Below are 22315 nucleotides of genomic sequence, written 5' to 3'. Positions count from 1 at the left end.
GGCTCCTGGTGGGCTCAAGGGGGCCTCCTTTGACCTGAATGGGGGGAGATGCTGAGTGTCCAGCCCTCCCCCTTGGCCCTCACCATGGCCTTGGGCGCAGAGGGCACTCTGCAGATGAGAAGGCAGAGCTCAGAGAGGCTACCCTGGGGTTCACAGCAGTGCTGGCGTGGGGACAGGACCTGGGGTGTGTGAGTGTGTCCAGAGGCTGCCAGAGGGAGGGGCCGGGGTCCCAGAGCACTCCCCTCCCATCCACGCTCACCTCTGCCTGCTTTCCTGCCACCCCCACCCCGCCAGGGTCCGCCCTGGGGCCCAGCTGAGCCTGCAGCACCTCGAGGAGGGGCCCAGGGCCCCAGCCAGATGGCCGCGTTTACTCAGCTTTTTCTTGACATTCCACACACGCCGAGCACTTGGCCAGTGCCCGGAACGCTCTTTATCGGAACAATCTGTCTTTCAGGGCGCCTGCATCAATCGCACCATTGTCCCTCCCTTTCCTGGACCTCTCAGGCGGGGGTGACCAGCTTCAGGGAGGGAGGTGCCCCCTGCTGTCCCGGTCTGCAGGCACCATGGAGGTGCCAGGGCTGGGTGGGTGGCAGCGGCCTTAGGGCCTCTTCTGACCCAGTTACTTCTCCCCGTCGTGTGCTCAGGTGCAGGCGGAGCAAACCAGGGGATGGGAGAGCCCACCGTGCAGGCGATCAGGCGCTTCGTGAAGAGGGGGTGCCGTCCCCAGTCCAGGGCCAGGGCTCAGCTCCCAGTGGCTGTGTGGCTTTGGGTGATTCAGCATCCCTTCTGGCCAGCTCCAAATCCGGGTTCTGCCCCTTGCTGGTCAGGTGCCAGCTGTTTGCCCTGATGAGCCTCAGTTTCTTGACCCATAAAATGGGCTTAATAACAGTCATTCCTCATTATCTGTATTTGCAAAGCGGCCCACTTGCTAAAATGTATATATCACCCCCTATCAGCACTCATGGGGCTTTTGTGCCGGTTGAGTGAGAACTACAAAACCCCTGCAGGCCTCGCTTCCAGCAGAGCTTCATCGAGGTGACAGCTGCCTTCTGGTTTCCATCTTATACTATAAACAAGCGTTTAGTGCCATGCTTCTTGCATATTTGTGCTTTTGTGAGTGACTCCAGAGTTTAAGATGGCCCCGAAGTTGGTGCTGCAGGGCTGTCCTGAGTGTGAGGAAGCTGGGATATGATTTATGGAGAAAATACGTGTTAGATGAGCTTCGTTCGGGTGTGAGTTCTCAGGCTGTTGGCCCCGAGTTCAACGTCAATGAGCCAACGGCACGTATCAGATAAGATGTCTGTAAACAGGATACGCATAAAGAAGGTCAGGTACTGACAGGCTGGTGCCCTCGGGACCCCAGCCCTGTGTCCTGTGTGCCACGGTTCTGGGTTTGCCAGGTCACACTTTCTGACGATGAAATAGAGCCTTGGATGATGAGTCAGCGACACTTGTCCCACAGCTTCCGGAGGCCCTGAAGGTCAGCTGTGTGCAGTTGCCGGCAGCTCTGGCGGCTGTTACTGGTTCATGGTGCCCAAGTCCGCAGGCCTGTCTCCTGACCCCTCAGCCTCCCGAGGGGCCAAGTGCCTGGAGGTGGGACCCATGCCCCCCAAAGTGCACACAGGGCGTCACAGCCAGACTGCCCGGGGCCTGGGGCATCTAGCCAGCACTCGGTCCGTCTGGTCCCCTGCGAGGCCCTCGGAGCCTGGAAGCCCGCGCTCTCCTCAGATGTCTCCTCCGGAGGCTGGAGATGCCTGATCCTGGCTCGCAGATGAGCCTGGAGCCCAGGGGCCCCGTTGAGAGACGCAGGGCCACATCTGCTCACTCTGGGGAGACGAGGGCTTCGGGGTCCCCGGGGAACCTGAGGACAGCCGCTCCCGCACTGGGCAGGCGGCAGGGCCCATGGCTCACCCGTCCACCCGCTGACCCTGCCCCCTTGCCGGCCGTCCCAGGGGCCGAGTCGCCAGCCCCTCCCATGGCACGGTGCCTTCCTCCATCCTCCTCGTGTCCTCTTGTGAGCGTAATCTGGTCAAATTGAGAGTCTTTACATAATTGGACTCTGTAAACACCTTTCACAGACGAGCCAGGTTATATATTATGAATAGCACTCCCTTTTTCTACCGCTTTGGTTTCCTCTGACGCTAAGGTTTGCCTTGTTGGTGCTTGCTTGGTGGCTTGCGCGTCCCCACGCAATGCGCCTCCGTTCCCCCGTTGGCAGAGAGCACTCGGGACAGCAGAACGCAGAGCCCTTCCTCCCCGCCCCCTGTCCTTTCCTTCCACCCCTCCACCCCCACTCTAACCTGCACAGGTCCTCTGGACCTGGGAACCTCCTTCCTCGCTGTCCCAGGAATTCCCTTCCCCTCTGCCTGGCGCCCAGCCCTCCCCTTCTGCAGGATGTTCATTCAGTGGAACCCAGGCTCCAGAAGCTTCTTGAGAAAAGAGACACAAGACTCTGAAGCTTCACATATTTAAAAACATCTACACATGAAAAGATGCTCAACATTGCTCATTATTAGAGAAATGCAAATGAAAACTACTATGAGATATCACCTCACATCTGTCAGAATGGCCATCACCAAAGTCTGCAAATAATAAATGTTGCAGAGAGCGTGGAGAAAAGGGAACGCTCTCGCGCTGTGGGTGGGAATGTAAATTGATACAGTCACTATGGAAGACGGTATGGAGCTTCCTTAAAAAACTAGCAATAAAACCACCGTATGACCCAGCAATCTGACTCCTAGGTGTATACTCTGAGGAAACCAAAATTGAAAAAGACACATGTATCCCATTGTTCATTGCAGCACTATTTACAATAGTTAGAATGTGGAAGCAACCTAGATGTGCATTGACAGATGACTGGATAAAGAAGTTGTGGTGCGTACACAGTGGAATATTACTCAGCCAGAAAAAGGAACATATCTGAGTCAGTCCTGATGAGGAGGATGAACCTAGAACCTATTATACAGAGTGAAGTGAGTCAGAAAGAAAGATAAATACCGTATTCTAGCACATATATACGGAATCTAGAAAAATGGTCCTGAAGAATTTACTTACAGGGCAGCAGTGGAGAAACAGACATCGAGAATAGACTTACGGACATGGGGAGAGGGGAGGAGAGGTGAGATGTATGGAAAGAATGACATGGAAACTTACATTACCATATGTAAAATAGATAGCCAACGGGAATGTGCTGTATGGCCCAGGAAACTCAAACAGGGACTCTGTATCAATCTAGAGGGGTGGGATGGGGAGGAAGATGGGAGGGGGTTCAAAAGGGAGGGGACAGATGTATACCTATGGCTGATTCATGTTGAGGTTTGACAGAAAACAACAACATTCTGTAAAGCAATTATCCTTCAATAAAAAAATAAATTAAAAAAAAAAAACATCTTTCCTCTGCCCTCACAGTCAGTTGACAGTTTGGCTGGGCACCTGTGTCTTTCTTGTTGGAAATCACTGTCCCGTAGGGATTTTGAAGACATTTTCCCTTGTATTCTGTTTTCTGGTGTTGCTACCAAGAGGCCTGAGGCTAGTAAAGCTCTTGCGTGTGACCACATTTCCTCTGGGTTCTTTTGGGCCACGGGGCTGCTAAAGAGTCGGACACGACTCAGCAACTAGACAATAGACAGAAACATTTCTCTCTGGAGCTGGCCTCCCTGCCCTCAGGGTTTTGCTGCCCATGAAGCTGGGGGCTTGAGGCCTGGGGGTGCAGCGCAGGGTCTTTACTGGCTGACTCTGAGGCTCTCAGCAGGCTCTCCGAGGCACCAGGGCCCCCAGGTGTAAAGTGTTGGGCCCCTGATGGTCTTTTAACTTTCTTATCTTCCCTGGCCAGTTTCACTTTGTGCTTTCTGGAAGATTTCTTCAGCCTTCCCACCCAGCTCTTCTATGGAGCGCTTTATTGTCGCTATCACGTTGCTATTTCTGAGAGTTCTCTTTGTTCTCAGGATGTTCCCTTTCTTCTCTCTATAGCACGCTCCCCAGTTCCCTGGACACGGTATTTCCTCTCTCTCTGTTTTGGAAGTTTTGCTCCGTTCCTTGCATTTTATGTTTTCTCCGGATTACTCTTGGATGCTTTAGTTCTCTTTCACAGTAGAGAAAAGTTGGAAAAAAGTCACACAACATGAAAGTTTCGAGTTAAGTTTCCTTTGGGGCAAAATCAGGACTGGAGACAGCACTTCAGAGAGTTCTGAGAAACTGCTCCGAGGAGGCGAGGGGAGGAGCCAGGTTATACGGGAGTTTTGCAATAAAGGGCAGGTAGTCTGAACATCAAAAGTTTATTGTTAATTAAAGAAACCAGATATGCCAAGTTAAGGAATGCAGGGCTTTTCTACTTGTGGGAAGATGCAGGAGTCTGGGCTCACTGAAACTCCTTTGATATGTGCCTCACCTATCTGGGATCAGTATCTCGTGTACTTTTTCAAGTAAAAACTCACTGATCTGCTTTTGACTGTGCAGGTCCCCCTTGCTTGGCTCAGGCTCTCTCCAGCTGTGGAAGTCAGGATGTCTCATGGCGGGACGCCCCTTGTTGAGAGGAGCTCTGGCTCTGGAGCGTGGGCGCGGGAGCTGGGCTGCTCGGGCGCTCTTCTTGGACCGGGGTGGACCGTGTCCCTGCATGGAGGCGGGTTGTTACCCACTGCACTGCCGGGGAAGCTCAGCGCCCCGTGTTCTCGCACCTGAGCTTCCTCCAGGCTCACTGTGGGGCGGCTGCCTGCGGCCCGGGGGCTGCTGGTCAGCAGGGCTCCTTCCTGCTTGCGTCCCTCAGGGCTCGCCGGCTCGCCGTCTGTGGGGGCTGCAATCCCTGGTGATGTGACATTCTGGTTTGTTGATAACGGCAGAGATATTCTGTGTCTTGGTTTTCCTCCGACATCTGGTGGTCCTCACTGTGCATTTACAAACAGGACCTGGAAGCACGCAGAGGCCGTCGGAAGCTCGGGGTGCGGCTGGGGCTGGAGGCCCTCGGCCTCTCTGCAGCCCCCAGACTTCAGTGCTTCCTGGGGATGGCTGCCTTTCCCAGATCAGAATTTCTCATCTCCTTCCGGGCCCATCTGAGGCTGGCTGCCCGTGTGTCCAGAACAGAAGTGGGGGTTACCTTCTGTCTGCAAGCTTCGCTCCATCCTGGGTCCCAGTGTGATGCCTGTGCTCTTGGCTGAACCTGTGTCTGGGACTGCTGACCTCCCCCGTCCACGTCCATCTCTTTCTCCTCCTCTGATTTCCGTCCCCCTTCCCTTTGCACGTCTGTCCCTTGGGGTCCCCCCTCCCCTCTTTTGTCCCTGCATCCCGCCCATCTCCTCCAGGCACTGTGTTCCCTGAGCTCTGCACCAGGACATCCATCCCTCCCTCAGCTACTGCACAGGCCGCGGGCCCGTCCCCCGAGTGTCCTGGGCGCCATCTCTCCAGGGTGGACCCTTTCAGCTGTGCTGTTGACTGAGGCAGAAAATCAGTCTAGACTCTTTCCTCCTCCCTGTGGCCTCTGCCCTCACCCCCAGCACACACCGGTCAGCAGCTGGAGCTAGAGATCGTCCTCCTGATGGCCTCTTGGGTCTGTCTCGCTCACAAAAAATGTTGCCTGACATTCCGGTGACAGCGTGCTGCTCCAGCCAGCGCCCGCTACAGCGGTCACTCCCATGGGGCACCCCCAGGGCCCAGGGTGCTGGCCCCAGCTAGCCGAGATGCATGTCTCAGGAGTAATGGCAAAGAGCAAAGAGACTCACATCTTTCCATTCGTAGAGAGGCAGTAGACCTTGGTTTGAAATGTCTGGTTTCTCTGATTAGCAGGAACCTTCTGATGTTCAACTACAAGTGTTTTTTTCAGGAAAACGTTCCTCTGTACCCTGGCCTCTCCCCTACTTCTTCAGGGCAGTTCTTCAGCCCTCCCCGAGTGGCCGCCTCCCGGACTGTAACCCTCAGCTGTTTGCTGTGTTTTAGTCACCAAGTCGGGTCCGGCACTTTTGCAACCCCAGGGACTGCAGCCCGCCAGGCTCCTCTGTCCCTGGGATTCTCCAGGCAAGAATACTGGAGTGGGCTGCCATTTCCTCCTCCAGGGGATCTTCCCCACCCAGGGATCGAACCCATATCTCTTACATTAGCAAGCGGATTCTTTACCACTGAGCCACCTGGGAAGCCCAACCTTCAGTAAGGTCCTCAAATAAAACAGCTTGCAACACAGAGGTGGCGTTTTTTTCTTCAGCTGGACTCTCCTCTGTCCCACAGCACTGCTGCTCCCTCCCCGTAGCTGCTTTTACTGTTACTATTATTATTGTACTGTTGGGCTTCCCCAGTGCCTCAGAGGTAAAAGAATCTGCCTGCGATGCAGGAGACACAGGAAAGGCCGGTTCAATCCCTGGTCGGGAAGATCCCCTGGAGAAGGAAAAGGCAACCCACTCCAGTATTCTTGCCTGGGAAATCCCAAGGACAGAGGAGCCTGGCGGGCTACAGTCCATGGGTTCACAAAGAGTTGGACACGATTGAGCAACTGGACACGTTGTATTGAATGTGATTTACATTCACATTTTGCTATGTTTGTTCATTATTATTATCACCCTGATTGCCTCTGAACTGGTCCCCTGCTCTCCAGTTCTTCCACCCTCGGATCCAGCTTTTATCCTGCACCTGCATGAACTTTCTCAAATGCACACCTTCCTGTGTTACTCTGGGTTACAGCCCTTTGACAGACCTCTGTTGACTGCACAGAGTTGAGGCTCCCTGCCTCGTGGGTGCACGCCAGGTTTTGTGACTTGTAATCGCCCTACAGCCTCTCCCAGCCTGCCTCCTGCTTGGCCCCAGCCTAGTCCTCTACACGCTAGCAAGAGCAAACTGCCTGCGGTTCTAGCTGCCCCACAAGTTTTCCTGCCGCTGTGTCTGCGCAGACCACCCGGGGTCTGTGGTGCCCTTCCCCTTGGTTGGCTCATGAACTCCTTTCTATATTTCCTAATAAGCCAGGCCTCCTCTCAGGATTCATCACAGCACCTTAGTACTTTCATAAAGCACACACGTTGTTTCAATTGTTTTGGGAGTTTTTAATATATTTACGTGAACGACAAAGCAGGAGGGGAGGACTGCCCGTCTGTCTAGGTTTTAGTCTGAATCACGACGTGTTCACATTTATCGAAGTCGTAGAGAGGATGACAGTGAGGTGTTTGTAGCAAGTGTGTGTCTCACGTGGACCCCCTGGATTATCGAGGTGATTGTCCATGGGGGAGGAAGGTGTCGGTGAGAATGAATACCACTTTGTCACAGGCTCTGAAATACCATGGTTCCCATGAGGGCTCCCGGAACCTTAGCAACCTCGATGTAAAAGTAGCAGGAATTCTCTTCCCCTTCTTCCTCCTGGCTGTCAGGAACCGACCCCCCACCCCCACCCTGCTCAGCACCACCCTCTCCTGCTGGCTTCCCCTGCAGCCCTTCCTCAGCGTCACTCCGACCCAGGACAGGAGCCGGGGCGCAGGGCTCGCACCCCCCCACCCCGAAGGACCAGGCGTCCCTGGGGACAGCTGTGCACACGCCACCGGCTCAGAGCCCCTGTGGGTCCTGGCGTGGGTTTCAGAGGCTCCCGGAGCTTCCTGCCTCGGTGTGCTGGTGAAAGTGACGACTTCCAAATGACGTGCGTGAAACTTACAGATTTCAAAAGCCTTCAGTGAAAGGCCTCAAAGGGAAGAACCCCTTAACCACTTAGATCCTTAGGAGGACTTTCAGACGCAGGGACCCGCCTTTAGGGAAGATAAACCGCTGTCAAAGCAGCCACATGGGGGTCACCGTGACTGTGCTGCAAGCACTTCCGCCAGATGAGCTGTGTTTGTCCTCTCCGGGTTTGGTGCTGAGACAGGCCCAGCCCACCTGTGTGGACAGGTGTGCACAGCAGGGAAGGCTCACGGGCGATGGGTTGGGGCCGGATTGAGGACGGCTGACTGTATAGCAGCAGAGCGGGCTGGGTGGATGGAGAGAAGGAGCTCAGGTACTGGTCGCTGGGCCACGAATAAGGCACACACACACACACTCTCCAGGAATTAGAATTTGGGCAGAGTTTTCTCACCCAAAAATCTGACATAAAATCCCAGTTTCATAGGATTCCTTCTCAAAGTCTCCCTAACTTGTCATTTCAGCGACATTTTATGAAACCACAAAGCCACAAAATTTCCAGATTACCAATGGCCAGTCCACGCTCAATAACTTGGACATTAAAGAATTTCCTGGGCCCTCCCTTGTGATCCAGTGGTTAAGACTTTGCCTTCCAATGCAGGGGATGTCGGTTCGATCCCTAGTTGGAGACCTGGGATCCCACATATCTCGTGGCCCAAAAACCAAAACATAAAACAGAAGCAATGTTGTAATGGGATCCCACATATCTCGTGGCCCAAAAACCAAAACATAAAACAGAAGCAATGTTGTAACAAATTCAATAAAGACTTTAAAAATAGTCCACATCAAGAAAACATTTTTAAAAAATAATTTCTTGATTAATCCTGCTTCTGGCTGCCACTTGACAGGATTAAAAACCATACTTCACTTTTTAATTGATCATTTTGCTTTTTTACTTTATTTTATAGATAAAATAAATGAGCCAAGATAATAGCATTAGCAACCTACTAAAAACAGAACAGTGGTTCAGAGGGGGAGGGATAAGTGAGGAGTTTGGGGTTAAAATATGCAGACACTGTATATAAAACGGACAGCCACCAAGGACCTACTGTGTCACACAGGGAACCATACTCAGTATTTTTTAATAACCGGTAACAGAAGACAATGTGAAAAAAGAATATTTAGGTGTATATATATATATATATATATATATATATCTGAATCTCTTTCCTATACACCGGAAACTAATACAACATTGGAAATCGTCTATATTTCAAAAAAAAATTTTTTTAAAGAGTGTGGTTCTCACACTCTTGGGCCTCAGGATCCCTCTATGAGATTTACTGAGGACTCAAACCTTCTGTTTGTTGGTCATGATTACCAATATTTACCATATTAGAAACGGAAATGGAAAAATTAATACTGATTAATTTATGCAATAATTATACAGATAACCCCATGTGACATTTTTATGTAAGCCCTGATAGGTTTACATAATAAGCCTCTATAACATAAAATATTTTATTTATGTTACAGAGGCTTGGCGGCAGGGAGGTGGTGCTCGCCGGTCACAGGCAGGGCCTCTGCCTGCCTCGGCACCACGTCCCGCTGGTGTTCCCGGCCTCGGTGTGGGTGCGGGGTGCAGGGCGGCACAGCTCAGTGTCCCATCAACAAAGGCACAGCTGCCCCGCGCTCTCTTTCTGTCTGCCTGAGCTCATTGCTGGAGGGACAGCAGTTCGTCCCTATGTCAAGGTTAGTGAGAGATGGGGACTGCCCTCCCCAGGAGAGGGGGGGCTGCGGCCTGGACACTTGGGAGCCGAGAGCTTGAGTGAGCAGCTCCCAGCTGACCCTGCCCTGGGCCCCGGGCTCCCCAGGGACCAGCGGGACCTCCTGAGCCCAGAGCTGATCTCCTGCACTGTCTCTGGTCAGAAGGCTCCTCTCCATGTTCACGTCTGTCCACTCATTGACCCCACGAGCACTGATTAAGCACCTACTGCGTGTCAGGCACTGTGCCGGGCGCTGAGCATACGACCAGGGGCAGGATGTGGGGCCGACACTCAGTTTTCTCCAGACGAGTTGGTAGACGACCTCCGTGCTGTGGGTCACCTGCCGGGAAAGAAGGGTGCGCTGGGGCTGCGGAGCCTGGAGGCGGTTCCAAGTGTAGTCAGGGTGGTCAGAGCCGGCTTCCTGGGGGAGCAACACTCCGCTGATACTTGGAGGCAAGCGGAGTGAGAGAAGGGCTCTGAGATGCCTCTGAGGCCCCAGGAGCCGTGTGTGGAGGAGGGAGGCTGGGCAGAGGTTACAGGGCGGGCGGCCCACTGCGGGTCCGACCTTATCCTGGGGTCCGTGCCAGGGGGTGAGGAGTGGGACCACACCCCCGTCTTAGGCGGGGCTCTGGGCAGGGACACGTGGGGGGGTGCCTGCTGCACTCTGGGGCCCCTGGGCCAGCTCTGCTCTCGGAGCCCCCGACCCCACGTGGTCCTGGGGCCCTCAAGCGCCACCTGAACCCCGGCCAGGGGCCCGGCCTACCTGCTGCTCCCAAAGCTGTACAATTTCAGCGTCTTACGTCTCATGTTTCCAGGGCTCTATAGCCCACCTCAGCATCACTGGCGTCCTGGGCAACTCCCTCTGGAGGCGCCGCCTGGGGGCTTGTGGCCCATCCCCTTCCTCATGCGGATCTCCCCCTCTGACCTCTGCCTCCTTGTCACCCCTCCTCCTGAGCTGCCGCTCACCATCCAGCTCTCAAGGACCACGAGATTGGGTGGGGCCCCCACAGACAATTCAGGAGAATCTCCCAGACTCAGCTCCTTAATTAATCACATTTTCAAAGCCCCTTTGGCCGAGAAGGTAGCATATTTCCATTTTCGTTGGTACAGTGATTGTTGGCGGGGAGTAGGGGTGGGGAGGGGCATTGTGGCAATGGGGAATTCTGCCCGCGCCCCTCCCGGGCGGAGGGCACTGGTCCTGACTGTGTCTGCGGAGGGTCCTCCCCGGCCAGGGGCACGTCTGCACCACAGACTCACAGCCTCACAGCCCCGAGACAGCTGTGCTGTCGGCAGGCAGGGTGCGGGCGGTGGGGTGTGGCTGACCCGGCCTCTGGGCAGATGAGCCCTGAGAAGAGGGGGCTTTTTCAGGATAACTCTAAGCAGGGGCAGGAGCCGGGCTACAGAGGCACCAACAGGGAGCAGAGAGCCGGGTCTCGGAGCTGCGGCCTCTGGCCAGGCCCCACAGCACGGTGTGGGCAGCGGGTGGCCCGAGACTGTGGGGCTGAGGACGCTGCAGGCTGGGGGGGCGAGGGGTGTGTGGGTGGGCGTGGGACTCTGGGGCTCGGGCCCCAGGTCCGCACGAAGCCTGAGGATGGATCAGCCCCTCTGAGGCACTGCAGGGGAGAGTCCGCGGAGCGGGTCACGGTCAGCACGTTTCCTGAGGTCCCCTGATCGCCGACTTTTCAGGTTGCCCTGACTGTTTTCGTTCTTCTATTTGCCAGTCTGTTCTCTTTGTGTTTCCTTTTCAGAAAGCAGGGCAATCCAAGTAAACAATTCATTTTGTCTTTGCCCATGTTAAGGTTTTATATGAAAGTTACTGCAAAAGTTATAAACATGATAAACCCACCCAATAAGCTCACCCCCAGTTCCCAGATTCCTTCTCCGACCCCAGCCGCTCCTTGGCAGGCGCCTGCCTTTGTTTCCCACCCAGGCCGCTCCACCTGGAACCCTGACCCCACATAACCTCCCAGACCCTGGTCTCTCTCCCTGGCAGCTTTCTTGCATGGAGGCTTCCCGAAGGTGACCCGACAAAAGCCAAATCAGAGCCACTTCCTCTGGCCCGAGAGGGCGGGGTCTGTACCCCCCGTGGCCCTTGGGGATGTCCCCGAGGACACTCCGGTCCACCAGCTCTGTTCCCACCCTCCTGCTGCTGGCACGGCCTCTCCTGGTCTCTGCGAGGGTCAGCGTCCTGCTTGTTTTGCCCTGGCCTGGACTCCGGGCACATGAGATGACCAACAGTAATAGCCACTGGATTAACATAGCAAGCATTGTCTCCCTCTGACCAGAGGGTGCGTATTAGGTGTTTATCCATCATTCTAAAAATAGCCGGTAAACAGGTGCACCACCCCCCATGCTGCTGGAGGGTGGCTGGAGCCGAGGGGGCTGGGGGCTGGGGGTTAGCGCCACCAAGTTCCAGGCTCGGGTGTGGTGAGCCGTCTGGGAAACCTGCCAGGAGAGGGTGTGGAGCGTCTGTGGACCCTCAAAGTCCACCAGCTCAAGGGTTAGCCCAGGCCCAGGCCCCTCAGTGGGCCCCCAGCACTGATGACCTAAGCCCCAGGGTCAGGCGCCCTCCTGGGGCGTGTACCAGAGTCTGAGGTGATGCCCAAACGGCAAGCCTCTGGCCCTCCTGGAGCCCCAGCCGGGGCCTGGTTTCCACATGTCCCTGCAAGGGATGTGGGGTCCGCAAGAGGGCTCCTCAGGGCCCTGCTCCCGCTTGGAGCCCCTCTGGTCTGTGGCCCCCACTCTTTCTGGGGCTCCCGTCTCCTGGGTGTGGTGCCGTGTGCCCCTGGGCTGGCACACGAGTGTCCTGGAACATGCTGGCTGCCGTGAGCTGCCCTGGCCCATCTGTGAGGCCGTGTGTGGTGGGCAGGGGGAGCAGGCAGGGGAGGGGCGCCAGCCTGTTCTATTTTTACCCGCCAGTGGCTGCGGACCGCAGCTTTAATAGCCTGCCCTCCACTCTGCCCCCACAGTCTGCAGTCAGCCTCACCCCCAGAGACCAAGGAAGGTGAGTGTCCCCGGCCTGGGCCATGGTACTGGGGCTTCAAGTCGGGGCCTGGACGTTGAGGAGGGCAGCTCCCGCCTGTGCAGCTGGGCTATCGGTGGACGGCCAGAGACGGCTCTGCAGGGACAGCCCCCTGCCCATCTAGGCTGAGAGCCGTGAGGTGGACTTTCCAGGCCCCCGGGAGCCCCAGGGCAGAGCCTCCAGGACTAGTTTCCACACGGCCACCCCGTCTGTGGTCCCAGGAGGGAGCAGGGTGCTCTGGGGCCAGCGGGCGCAGATGCAGAGCTTGGGGCAAGGGCAGGGGCGACGCTGGGGGCTGGGAGGCGGAGGAGAAGCCGAGGTGGTGGGGGCAGGACCCGGGCGCTGGAAGGCTGCACCCCTTCCCCTCCCCCACCGCCAACGAGGGAAACCCCGCCGCCTCTTTGTTCTTGGTCTTCCGAGACTCACTGGGCGCCCGGTGCTGTCTGCACAGTGGACCCAGCAGGAGCAGGCAGAGCGCCAGCCCACCTCCGGGCTCCAGGGCAGAGGGCGAAGGCGGGGGGCTCCCGGGGGGCTGTTGGGGGGCACACGGGGACTGGAGCCTGGGTGGGCTCTGTAACTGGGGTGAGGGCGTGAAGTCCATGGGCTGGGAGACTGCCCCCGGCACTGAGGGTGGGCTTTCCTGCTCAGTGCTGGGGGCTGCAGAGCGGCACAAGCCTCGCGGGGGGTCGCCGGGAGGCCTGCGGTGCCCTTGAGCTGGGGTCCAAGGTTGGGGAGGCCGGGGAGGAACTTGAGCCTGTGGGGAGTGCTCACGCACACACAACTCACACGCCCATGGACACACGGCCTCAGCCTCCGCTCCTGTGGGCCTCATCTCCCCCCGCCATGGGGGCCGGGCGTGCGCCCCCCACCGTGGAGCTGCCGTCTCACCGCAGTTCTTATCTCTGGTCCCGCTTGTTTTCCAGGGGACCTGTCAAGGGGTCCCATTGGCGGGTGTCGGAGCCACGCTGAGCTCCCTCAGCCTGACGTTTGTCAGCAGGCAGGCAGGGCCAGGACGGCTGGGCAGGTAGTGGGTCCCCTGGGAGGCATGGGCACAGCCCAAGGGCAGCGTGTCCACCTCAGGGGGTCTCTGTGCCCCCCCGGGCTACATGACTACATGACGGGGGCTGTGGCGGACGACGGCTGGGGAGGGGGTGCTCTCCCCAGCCGCCCTCTGCTCTGGACCTCCTCAGAGGCCCAAGAATAAACAGCTGGCGATAAAATCTAACTTCAGCCAAGCATCTCGGGAATGTGTGGATTGCTCCGCTCCCCTCTGTGCCCCAAGGTGACAGCTGAGGCTTCGGGTCACATTCCTGCAGCCCGGCGGCAGGGGGGCCCACGGACTTTCTGATGGGGAGTCGGAGGGGGGCTGCCCCCACCCTGGCGTCAGGGGCACAGGGGAGCAGCGAGGACTGAGGCGGAAGTGGAGCGGGCTCTGGAGGAGGTGCCGTGCCCGCTGCACTCCCCCACCCACTCCAGGTCCTGGACCGAATCCAAACTCCCGACCCCGTGCTCAGCCCTCCTCCCCCCTTCACCTTCCCCCCAATACCCCCCCAACCCAGATCAGGACTCCTGCCCTGCCCTGCACACCTGCCCCCACCTGCCGTCCCGGAACCTTTTGCCCAGGGTACACCCCTCCACTGAGTGCGCCCTCTTCAGGCTGGCCCAGAGGGTGGTCAGCCCGGCTGAAACATGCCCCCTCTATGGCTCAAGGACCCCTTCCTTGACCTGGGCCCCAGACTCTCAGGCTAAAAGGGGTCCCAGGATCGCTGGTCAGGGGGCTTCAGACTGTGCTCCATAAGCAGAGGACCCCACCGAGGAGCATGAGGGTCCCGGGCTAACTGCCGCCCCCCAACCAGGGCTGGCTGCTCTTGGTGACTTGGCTTGAACAGTGGGTTCAAGAACTAAACTTTAAGTGGAGAATAACTTCTCTGATCCCTGATTTTGCAGAGGAAAATGGGCCTGCAGAGGCTCAGGGTGAAACCAGAGTGGGACACAGGGCTTGCCCTTCCTCCTGACCTGAGCCCCTCTCCCTGCAGTGCCCCTCACAGCTCTGCCTTGGGTTCATCGCTGTCCATGTGAATAGCGCCCCCTGGAGGTGTGCCAGGTGGCAGTTTCCGGTTCTCTGTGGTCACTCTCGCAGACCCTCCCTCTCTGAGCCATCCATGACCACCTGCTGACCACAGGACGGTCTGTCTCACCCTGTCATCCAAGGGCCCCGAGTGAGTGCCCTCCAAACACCTCTTCTGTGGATACCATTCCGGTCCCCACAGGTGGCCGCTAACTTTTTCTGGAAAGGAGCAGATAGGAAATACTTTAGGCTTTGCAGGTTACATACAGTCCTGTCACATATTCTTTGTTTTACAATCTTTCAAGCAAAAACAGGCCGTTCCTGACCTGTGGGCTGCAGTTTGCAGATCCCAGCCCTACACACCCGCCCAGCAGAACCGCTTTTGGTTCTTCTGTTACTTATTTGCCTTCATGAGATTTCTGTCCCCATGTATGAATGAGGAAATGAGTAGAGAGAAAAAGAGTGAATGGACAAGTGTGTGCGCCTCCTGACCCACTGGAGGGCAGTATGTCTGCTGCTGCCGCGGACACTCTCTCCCAGGCTGGGCGGCTGCTGCAGCGCCAGGCCCAGCGGTGGGGGTGGGGCAGGGACGGCACGTCTCACTCATCAGCGGTTCCTTTGCCCCAGGTGCCCACCGCCCATCACCATGCCGGAAGTGTAAGTAATCCCCCGCCCCTTCCCAGGGTCCAAGAAGGAGTGTCCCTTTGTCGAAGACTTCAGATCATCTGTTCAGTCCCTGAAGCAGTTCCCCAGGAGACTAGATCCTAAAACAGGGATAGTGCTGCGTGCTGGGGTCCCCAGGGCCCCCACAAGTGCTCCCAGGCTTTGAGCAGAACTCCTCCCCATTGGCCTGCATCTCAGAGTCTGTCTGTGCTGAGAAATGGGTGGACCACAACCCGTGACAGTATCACCCCGTAGAGGAACACAGCTTGGAGAGGTTCTGGCCGAGCTTCCGTCCAAGCACCCAGGACGGAAGCTTTCACAGCTCAGGCACCCTCAAGGACCCCATCCTCCCCACCGTGAGATGACCGGTGTTTGCCAACAAGGGGCTCCAGCAGCCCACGGGGCCTGTGGCTTTTGCTCCTTGGAGTGGCCCCTTCACGTGGTGTCTGCTTTTTCTCTGGGGCCCTGTCCCAGCCTGTCCCTGTGGTCTGCCCCGCCCCGAAGCTGAGGATTGTCCACCACACTCACTCTGTTTTCTGCTCCCCTCTGCCCCTGGCCTTCCTGTGACGGGTGCCTGCAGCGAGGTGAGTGAGACTCGGGGTATCTTCATCCTGGTTGAGTCTCTGGTTGGGTGACGGGGTGCGGGGTGGACATTTAGGGAGAGGAGAGGGCTGGGGTCAAGGCCTGGGGAGGGGTGTCCAGTGGCTGAGCAAACTCCCTGGATGTGGGGCTCCTCAAGGTCCAGGGAGGGGGGGGCCCCTTGCACGACGGCCCTCCCTGAAGGTGGTCCTGAGGTTAGGACCAGTGTGACTGCACCCACCCTGACCACCCAGCAGTTCTGCCTCGTGGTGTCTGAGAGTGCTCCAGCCCTGGCCATCCAGTCTCTGCAGAGCAGGTCCTGGGCAGAGCCACACTTGCAGGGTGGGAGGAGGTCCTCCTTGGAGTAGTCCACGCCACGCCCCCTCCCGGACGTTGAGGGAGGAGCCAGAGTCCTTGCCCCACCCCTCAGGTCTCTGCCCCGCCCCACAGCGGTCCTGGTCGGTTCAGGCTGCTAAGGACACAGGCTCCGTTCGGCCAGGGTGAGCACTGCAGTGGGCAGCTGTGGACCTAGGGCTGGCCGACAGAAATCAGCAGCAGGATGGACGGACGCTGGGCAGAGGTTCGCAGAGAGAATCGGAGAGCCTGGCTTTCAGCAGTTATGGGAATCTCTGAGTATCGCTGAAGCTTGTATGAAAGTGGGTCCCTCCCCACCTCGTGGGGATACAGCACTGCTGGGAAGCGTTTCCAAGGGTGAGGGACAGTGGAGACTGAGGCTGGCGATGACCTTAGCCACAGTCCACCCTTGGCAACCACACTGCCTGTGCTCCAGTCAGACCCCAGGCCGGATTGGAAGCTTGCCCCAGGCTCCAAAGCCCATTCATTTGCTCCCATAGGGACTGCTCACGGCCCATCACTTCTACCATAGACACAGGAATGGCAAGCCGAGCTGTGGTCTGGGGTCAGTCCAGTAGCTGCTGGCGGGGGTGGGGGTCGTGATCGCCTGTGTCCAGGAGGGGACAAGAGCCCTCGGAGTCAGGGGTGGAGAGGTGACCCCCCCCCCCCCCCGCTTCCCTGGAGAATGCAGCTACAGGGTTGAGACCTATTAGAACGTAGCTAGTCAGCAAGAGATGTCAAAGATTTTTAATAAGACGAGAAAATACTGTTTTCTGAGAGCAATTATGTGGATAGCATTGACATCAACAAAAAGTTTGACGACTGAAGAGATAGGCTTCTTCACTGAGGAACTCACAGCTTGTTTCTTTGACGTGAGGTGGACTTGCCCCCAGAGTCCCAGGCTGCGGCCCGACCTCGCTGCTGGAGGCCTGTGCTCGTCCAGACCTCACTCTGTCTGCAGTCTGTCTCCCGGCCTGGGGGCGTGCCTCAGCACCCTGATTCACAGATGAGGGAGGGGTGCGCAGACCCCAGGGCCCACACAGTGTGTTGCAGGATCCAGCCCATTGGTCAGGGAGCTGAGTCTCTGAATCTGAGGGGTTAGATCACAGACGAGCATTTAAAGAACCCTGAGGCGAGGGTTCTGGGTGGTCAGGGTTCCCGGGCAGTGCTGGTCCAGATTTCCGGTTCTGTGCCCTCCGCCTCAGCTGTCTCTTCTCCTCCTTCTTCTCAGAGAAAACCCAAGATCACTGCCTCCCGCAAACTCCTGCTGAAGGTGAGCGGGGTCCGGCCCTGGGGGAGACAGCTGGGGAGGCAGAGGGGTGCAGGGCTCCTCTGAGACTGGAGTGGCTGGGGAGGGGCAGATGGCGGAGGAATGGAGGGGCAGCGGAGGGGCCGCGGAGCCCAGAGCCTGAGCTCGGGGCCTGGGGGGAGGCGGGACCCCCGTAGGGACCAAGGGCTGGCTCTGCTTCGGTAAGAGTTTCTCTCAGGCGCTCTGGGCCCCAGGAGGGTGGGAAATGATAAGAGGAAGGTGGAAGGGCAGTCAGGTCCAGGGTCCGAGTGCCCACGTGGTCAGACGCGGTCCCAGGGTCTGGCCTCACGTGGCGCACACACGCCCGCACGTGTGGCCGCCTGGGGCACACGTGCCTCCTCGGGGGCGGGGCCAGGGCCGGCCCAGCCCGGGGCCCGCCTTCCCCCGTGGTGCCCGGATGCCCCGCTCACCCGCTCTGTCCTGCCCAGAGCCTGATGCTGGCCAAAGCCAAGGAGTGTTGGGAGCAGGAGCATGAGGAGCGCGAGGCTGAGAAGAAGCGCTACCTGGCAGAGCGCATCCCCGCGCTGCAGACCCGCGGGCTGTCGCTCAGCGCCCTGCAGGTGGGGGGGCGGGGGCGGGGGGTGGGGGGTAGGGGGTGGGGGGCGGGGGCGGGGGTAGGCGGGCGGCTGTAGGAACCCAGATGCACGGCTCAAAGCTGTGTCCTTTGCAAGCGGCGCCTCCCTTACCTGGTCTCACTCATCCTCACAGCCCCTGAGGCGGGCCGCGGGGTCACCGTCACAGGTGGGAAGGGAGCCTCAGTAGGGAGAAGGGGCCTGGTGGGGCGCTCTCAGACCAGCCCAGGGTGCCCAGCAGGCAAGCGGGCAGCGCGCTGGGGAGGCCCCTTCTCCAGACTTGTCTGGCTTCCCTTGCAGACGGCTTTGACGTTTTCCTAACATTAATAAGCCAGTAGATGCCAGTGGCTGCAGAGTAAAGGGGCTGGAAGGAAACAGATCTTTGACTTAGGACGTGGCTATGAACTGATAAACCACTGTCAGGTGAAATATCCGAGTGTGAATGTGCGTGGTCTTCGCCTCACCCACCACACATCACAGCTCACCTGGCCTGGTTTAACGCGTGCAGGGCACGCACGCAACCGACAGCTGGGTGAAATCAGCTAACAGGAAGCCTATGTTATGATGAAGAGTTGAGTATCTCCTGTTATTCACTGACGATGAGAAGTGGTTCTCTGTACCAATGGCTCTGAGTGTGTGGGTGGTTCCCCGCGTGAGCATGGGGCTGCCCTGCCTGGCACCGCACGTCACGAGGCTGGGGAAGGTAAAAATCCAGAATTCCAAGGACAGTTTCTACTGAACGTGGATCAGTGCCTCACCACTGTCGTCATAAACTGAACCATCGTTAGACCAGGGACCACCTGTAAACCAGGGCTTCCAGGTGGTGCAGCGGTAGAGAACCTGCCTGCCGATGCAGGAGACTCAAGAGATGTGGGTTCAATCCCTGGGTCGGGAAGATCCCCCGGAGGAGGAAATGGCAACCCACCCCAATATCCTTGCCTGGGAAATGCCATGGACAGAGCAATCTGGCAGGCTACAGTCCATGGGGTCAGAGTCAGACATGACTTAGTGACTAAACAGCAATCTGTAAATCAAGACGTCATCCATGGTTCCCTCCAACTGGTGGCAGCACTAATTATTCTTACTTTATTATTTTTGGTTAATACACAGTTTTGAAAATTTTACAACTAAGATATTCTTTTTATCATAAGAGAACTTTTTGGCGATAACAAGTACATTCAGAAAGGAAAACAAAGGGCTTCCATTCAGAGTAGGGGGCGTCCAACAGCCCCTTCAGGTATTGCTGAGGGTGGGAGGTGGCCAAGGGCATCAGGCTGAGGGGCGGAAAAGGGTCTGGGGGCTGAGCGCTCCGGGGCTCCTTTCCCAATTCCCTGCTTCCCCAGGACCTGTGCCGTGACCTGCACGCCAAAGTGGAGGTGGTGGACGAGGAGCGATATGACATCGAGGCCAAGTGCCTGCACAACACCAGGGAGGTGAGGCGAGCGCAGCTGGAGGGGCTGGCGGGGGTGGGGGTGGGGGCCGCTGGGGACGGAGGCGGGCTCTGACGGGCAGCTGTGGACTAGGTGCGCCTCCCACTGCGGACTCTGGAGATGGCGCTTGGCCCAGCCCTGGAGATGGCGGGGGAGGACCGTCTCACTGATGAAAGGCACAACTTCCTCCAGCCTGCCAGGCGGGCTCCGCGGTGGGAGAGCAGCCCCCCGTTTGCTCACCCACACACGTCCTCACAGCCTGGCGCTGACAGCTCCCCTTGGGCACGGCCTTCCTTGAGCACTGTGCCTGTGATCACCCTGCGCCTGCGCACCTAGCGGTGCTTCTATCTGCACCTGACAGACAGGGCCCTGAGGTTCAGCGAGGCTGGGAACCTTGGCCCGGGACACACAGCAGTGGGCCTGGGACGACCTGTCCCTGACCCCGACTCCCGGTGCTCAGCGCTCCCTTAGCGTAGGGCGTGGGGGCGTCGGCTCCAGGGGTGTGGGCAGGGCTCCCGCGTCTGGGGTGGGCGGCTTGCGGGAACCTGTCCACGCAGAGGGGCGTGGGGAGGGACCGGAGGAGGACCGCCAGTCTGCGGGTCATGGATCTCCCCGGCATTCCCTCCCGAGGCCGCACCCCCGGAAACACCCCCGGGCACACCCCCGGAAACAACCCCCGACGTGGCCTGCCCTCAGTGGGCTGAGGGACTTGTTAGAAGGGGGAATAGGAGGACGTGCCCCCCCACCCCGACTCCAAACGGGGCTTCCAAACCACGCATCCGTCTGTGGCCTTCCCCGTCCGAGATCCACCCACCCCTGTGCCAACAGAATCGGATGGAACATAGGTGTCTGTCCACGAGGTGGCGGTGATCACGGGCGTCCCTGGGGGCCTGGCCCGGAGCCCTGAGCCACCTGCTCCCCGTAGATCAAGGACCTGAAGCTCAAGGTGCTGGACTTGCGCGGGAAGTTCAAGCGCCCCCCGCTGCGGCGTGTGCGCGTCTCCGCGGATGCCATGCTGCGCGCCCTGCTGGGCTCCAAGCACAAGGTATCTATGGACCTGCGCGCCAACCTCAAGTCCGTGAAGAAGGAGGACACAGAGAAGGTGAGACCCCACCCGCACCCAACGCGGCCGGCCCTGCAGCCCCTGGGGGAGCCCCGCAGCTGGCAGAACATTCCAGAACCCCTGGGAGACCGGGGTGGGGGGGCGCTCCCCTCCCTGTTCTGGGGGAAGGAGGGCTGGGGCTGCCCCGCCTTCTAGAACAGGCTGACTGCCCATCGCCCAGTTTCTCTCACGCCTGGAGGGCCGGCGCTCAGTCTCCGTGTGTGTGGCCTTCGCAGGAGCGGCCCGTGGAGGTGGGTGACTGGAGGAAGAACGTGGAGGCCATGTCTGGCATGGAGGGCCGCAAGAAGATGTTCGATGCCGCCAAGTCCCCGACCACCCAGTAGAGGTACCGGAGCCAGCCCCCTGCCCCAGGGCCAGCCCCCTGCTCCAGGCCCCGCCCCAGGGCCAGCCCCCCGCTCCAGGCCCCGCCCCCAGGGCCAGCCCCCCGCTCCAGGCCCCGCCCCCAGGGCAGCAGGGACTGCAGAGCGGCGGGCTGGGCCGTGTGGTCTGAGCAGAGAGCCGTGATCTGGTCTCAGTTCGGTCCCCAGATGTTCCGGGCACGTCACTCCTGCTCCGGGGTCCTTGCCCCCTCCCCTGCACGGAGCTGTGTCAGCTCTGTGGTTGCCCAGGTGTGCTCCCAGCACCGCCTTGGGTGCAGATGATCTGGCCCCTCCCAGGCCCCCCTGGACTCCAGACTCTGGGGCGGGGCAGCCCGTGGGTGACTCTGATGTAAGAGCTTAGGACCCTGGCTTCCGTGACCCCCAGGACCCTCTGGCTCTGATTTTCCAAAAGTATAAGCACTTAACTGCCTCCTGGGGAGACCTGCAAAGTGCCCAGCAGTGGTTCAAGAGAGACAGGGCCATCCACTCTCCCAGGAAAATGCTGGAGAAGGCACGGAGTCGGGCCTGGTGATGCCCTGCGTGGGTGAGCCGGGGGGACACGCGACAGGCAGGGTCTGTCCACAGCTCCGTCAGGTGGAGAAGCCCCCTGGAGGGGTGACGTCCTCAAGGGTGCAGTGGAGTTGCAGACGCAGGGAGAGCACGTCAGGGGCTGACGGTGCAGCCAAGCTCGGTGCTGAGGATGACTCTCCCGATGTGCAGAGGACCCGAGGCCCGGTGGGGCGCGGACCCCGTGGGGCAGGGGCTGGAGGGGGGGGATCGGGGTCCAGCTGAGAGCTGAGGCCCGCCCCTCTGTCCCTGCAGGCCGCTGGCCCCGCTGAGCTCTGGGCTCCCCACCCGCTCCACCATCCAGCCCTGCTCGCCACCTCCCCGGCCCCGCGCCCTGGAGCACCCACCTGGCCCACATCTCCCTGCCTGCCTGAGCGCCCCTGGCAGGGCTGCGGTGAAGACCTCGCCTGGTGGGTGGACGCCTAGGGGTCCCCGCACCCCCTCCCGTACCTGTCGCCTACGGGCGTCACTACCCCCCCCATTAAAGCCAGTGTCCCGATCCCCCGCGGCTCTGGCTGTGACTATTCAGGGGAGCGGAGGCGGGGAGGCCGTGCGGGCTTCGGGCAGACGCACACTAAGGGGGTTTCACACAGCGCAGCCTCACCCCCGGGGGCTCAGCTCAGTGCAGCCTGACCTCCGGCCGTCAGTCTAGGGGCTCCCCACTTCAGCCCCCGGCCCTGCTGCTCCCCAGGGCCGTTCCCCAGGGCCCCTCTCCGGGTGCCCTGGTGTCCCTGGCCCTCGGGGCCGAGCCCCTGGCCCAGGCAAGGCGACGCCCCGCAGTTGCAGGCCCGGCCACCAGGGGGCGCCTTAGGCACACCGCCCTGGGCTCTCCACCCCACCCGCGGCCAGCGTGCCCTCTGCCCTGTCTCCCCGCCTGATTTCCCTTCACACCATGTGCTCCGAGACTGATTCTTCCTAAGGTGGGGCA

At 59.0% G+C, this 22315-nt stretch overlaps 1 protein-coding gene across 7 annotated transcripts; it reads left to right on the top strand.

The window, feature by feature from the left end:
• Window positions 1-12308: 12308 nt before the first annotated feature.
• On the top strand, window positions 12309-21888 carry TNNI1 (troponin I1, slow skeletal type). Of its 7 annotated transcripts, none has more exons than XM_081487251.1 (8): window positions 12309-12345; window positions 15059-15092; window positions 17259-17300; window positions 17765-17896; window positions 19252-19341; window positions 20264-20440; window positions 20680-20786; window positions 21643-21888. In XM_081487251.1, the coding sequence occupies exons 4-7, from the start codon at window positions 17771-17773 to the stop codon at window positions 20782-20784; spliced, it is 498 nt and encodes a 165-aa protein (XP_081343377.1). In that variant the 5' UTR covers window positions 12309-12345; window positions 15059-15092; window positions 17259-17300; window positions 17765-17770; the 3' UTR covers window positions 20785-20786; window positions 21643-21888. The 7 variants fall into 7 exon arrangements, with proteins under 7 accessions (XP_081343377.1, XP_081343374.1, XP_081343375.1 ...); XM_081487248.1 differs by having other exon boundaries at window positions 20677-20786; XM_081487249.1 differs by having other exon boundaries at window positions 15059-15678; window positions 20677-20786.
• The last annotated feature ends 427 nt before the right edge of the window (window positions 21889-22315 follow it).

Source organism: Giraffa tippelskirchi, chromosome 5 (genome assembly GCF_054371585.1).
Source record: "Giraffa tippelskirchi isolate mGirTip1 chromosome 5, T2T-mGirTip1v1.2.pri, whole genome shotgun sequence".
In the NCBI taxonomy this organism is placed as follows: domain Eukaryota; kingdom Metazoa; phylum Chordata; class Mammalia; order Artiodactyla; family Giraffidae; genus Giraffa; species Giraffa tippelskirchi.
Note: the sequence above shows the minus strand (reverse complement) of the source record. Positions and strands in the feature narration are given on the sequence as shown.

Excerpts from the sequence above, each read along its gene's own strand:
- TNNI1 (XM_081487245.1), top strand. The coding sequence starts at position 12,368 with ATGGTACTGGGGCTTCAAGTCGGG. Across the intron at positions 19,342-20,263 it reads GCCTGCACAACACCAGGGAG|ATCAAGGACCTGAAGCTCAA; the intron begins GTGAGGCGAGCG and ends TGCTCCCCGTAG. Across the intron at positions 20,441-20,676 it reads AGAAGGAGGACACAGAGAAG|GAGCGGCCCGTGGAGGTGGG; the intron begins GTGAGACCCCAC and ends TGGCCTTCGCAG.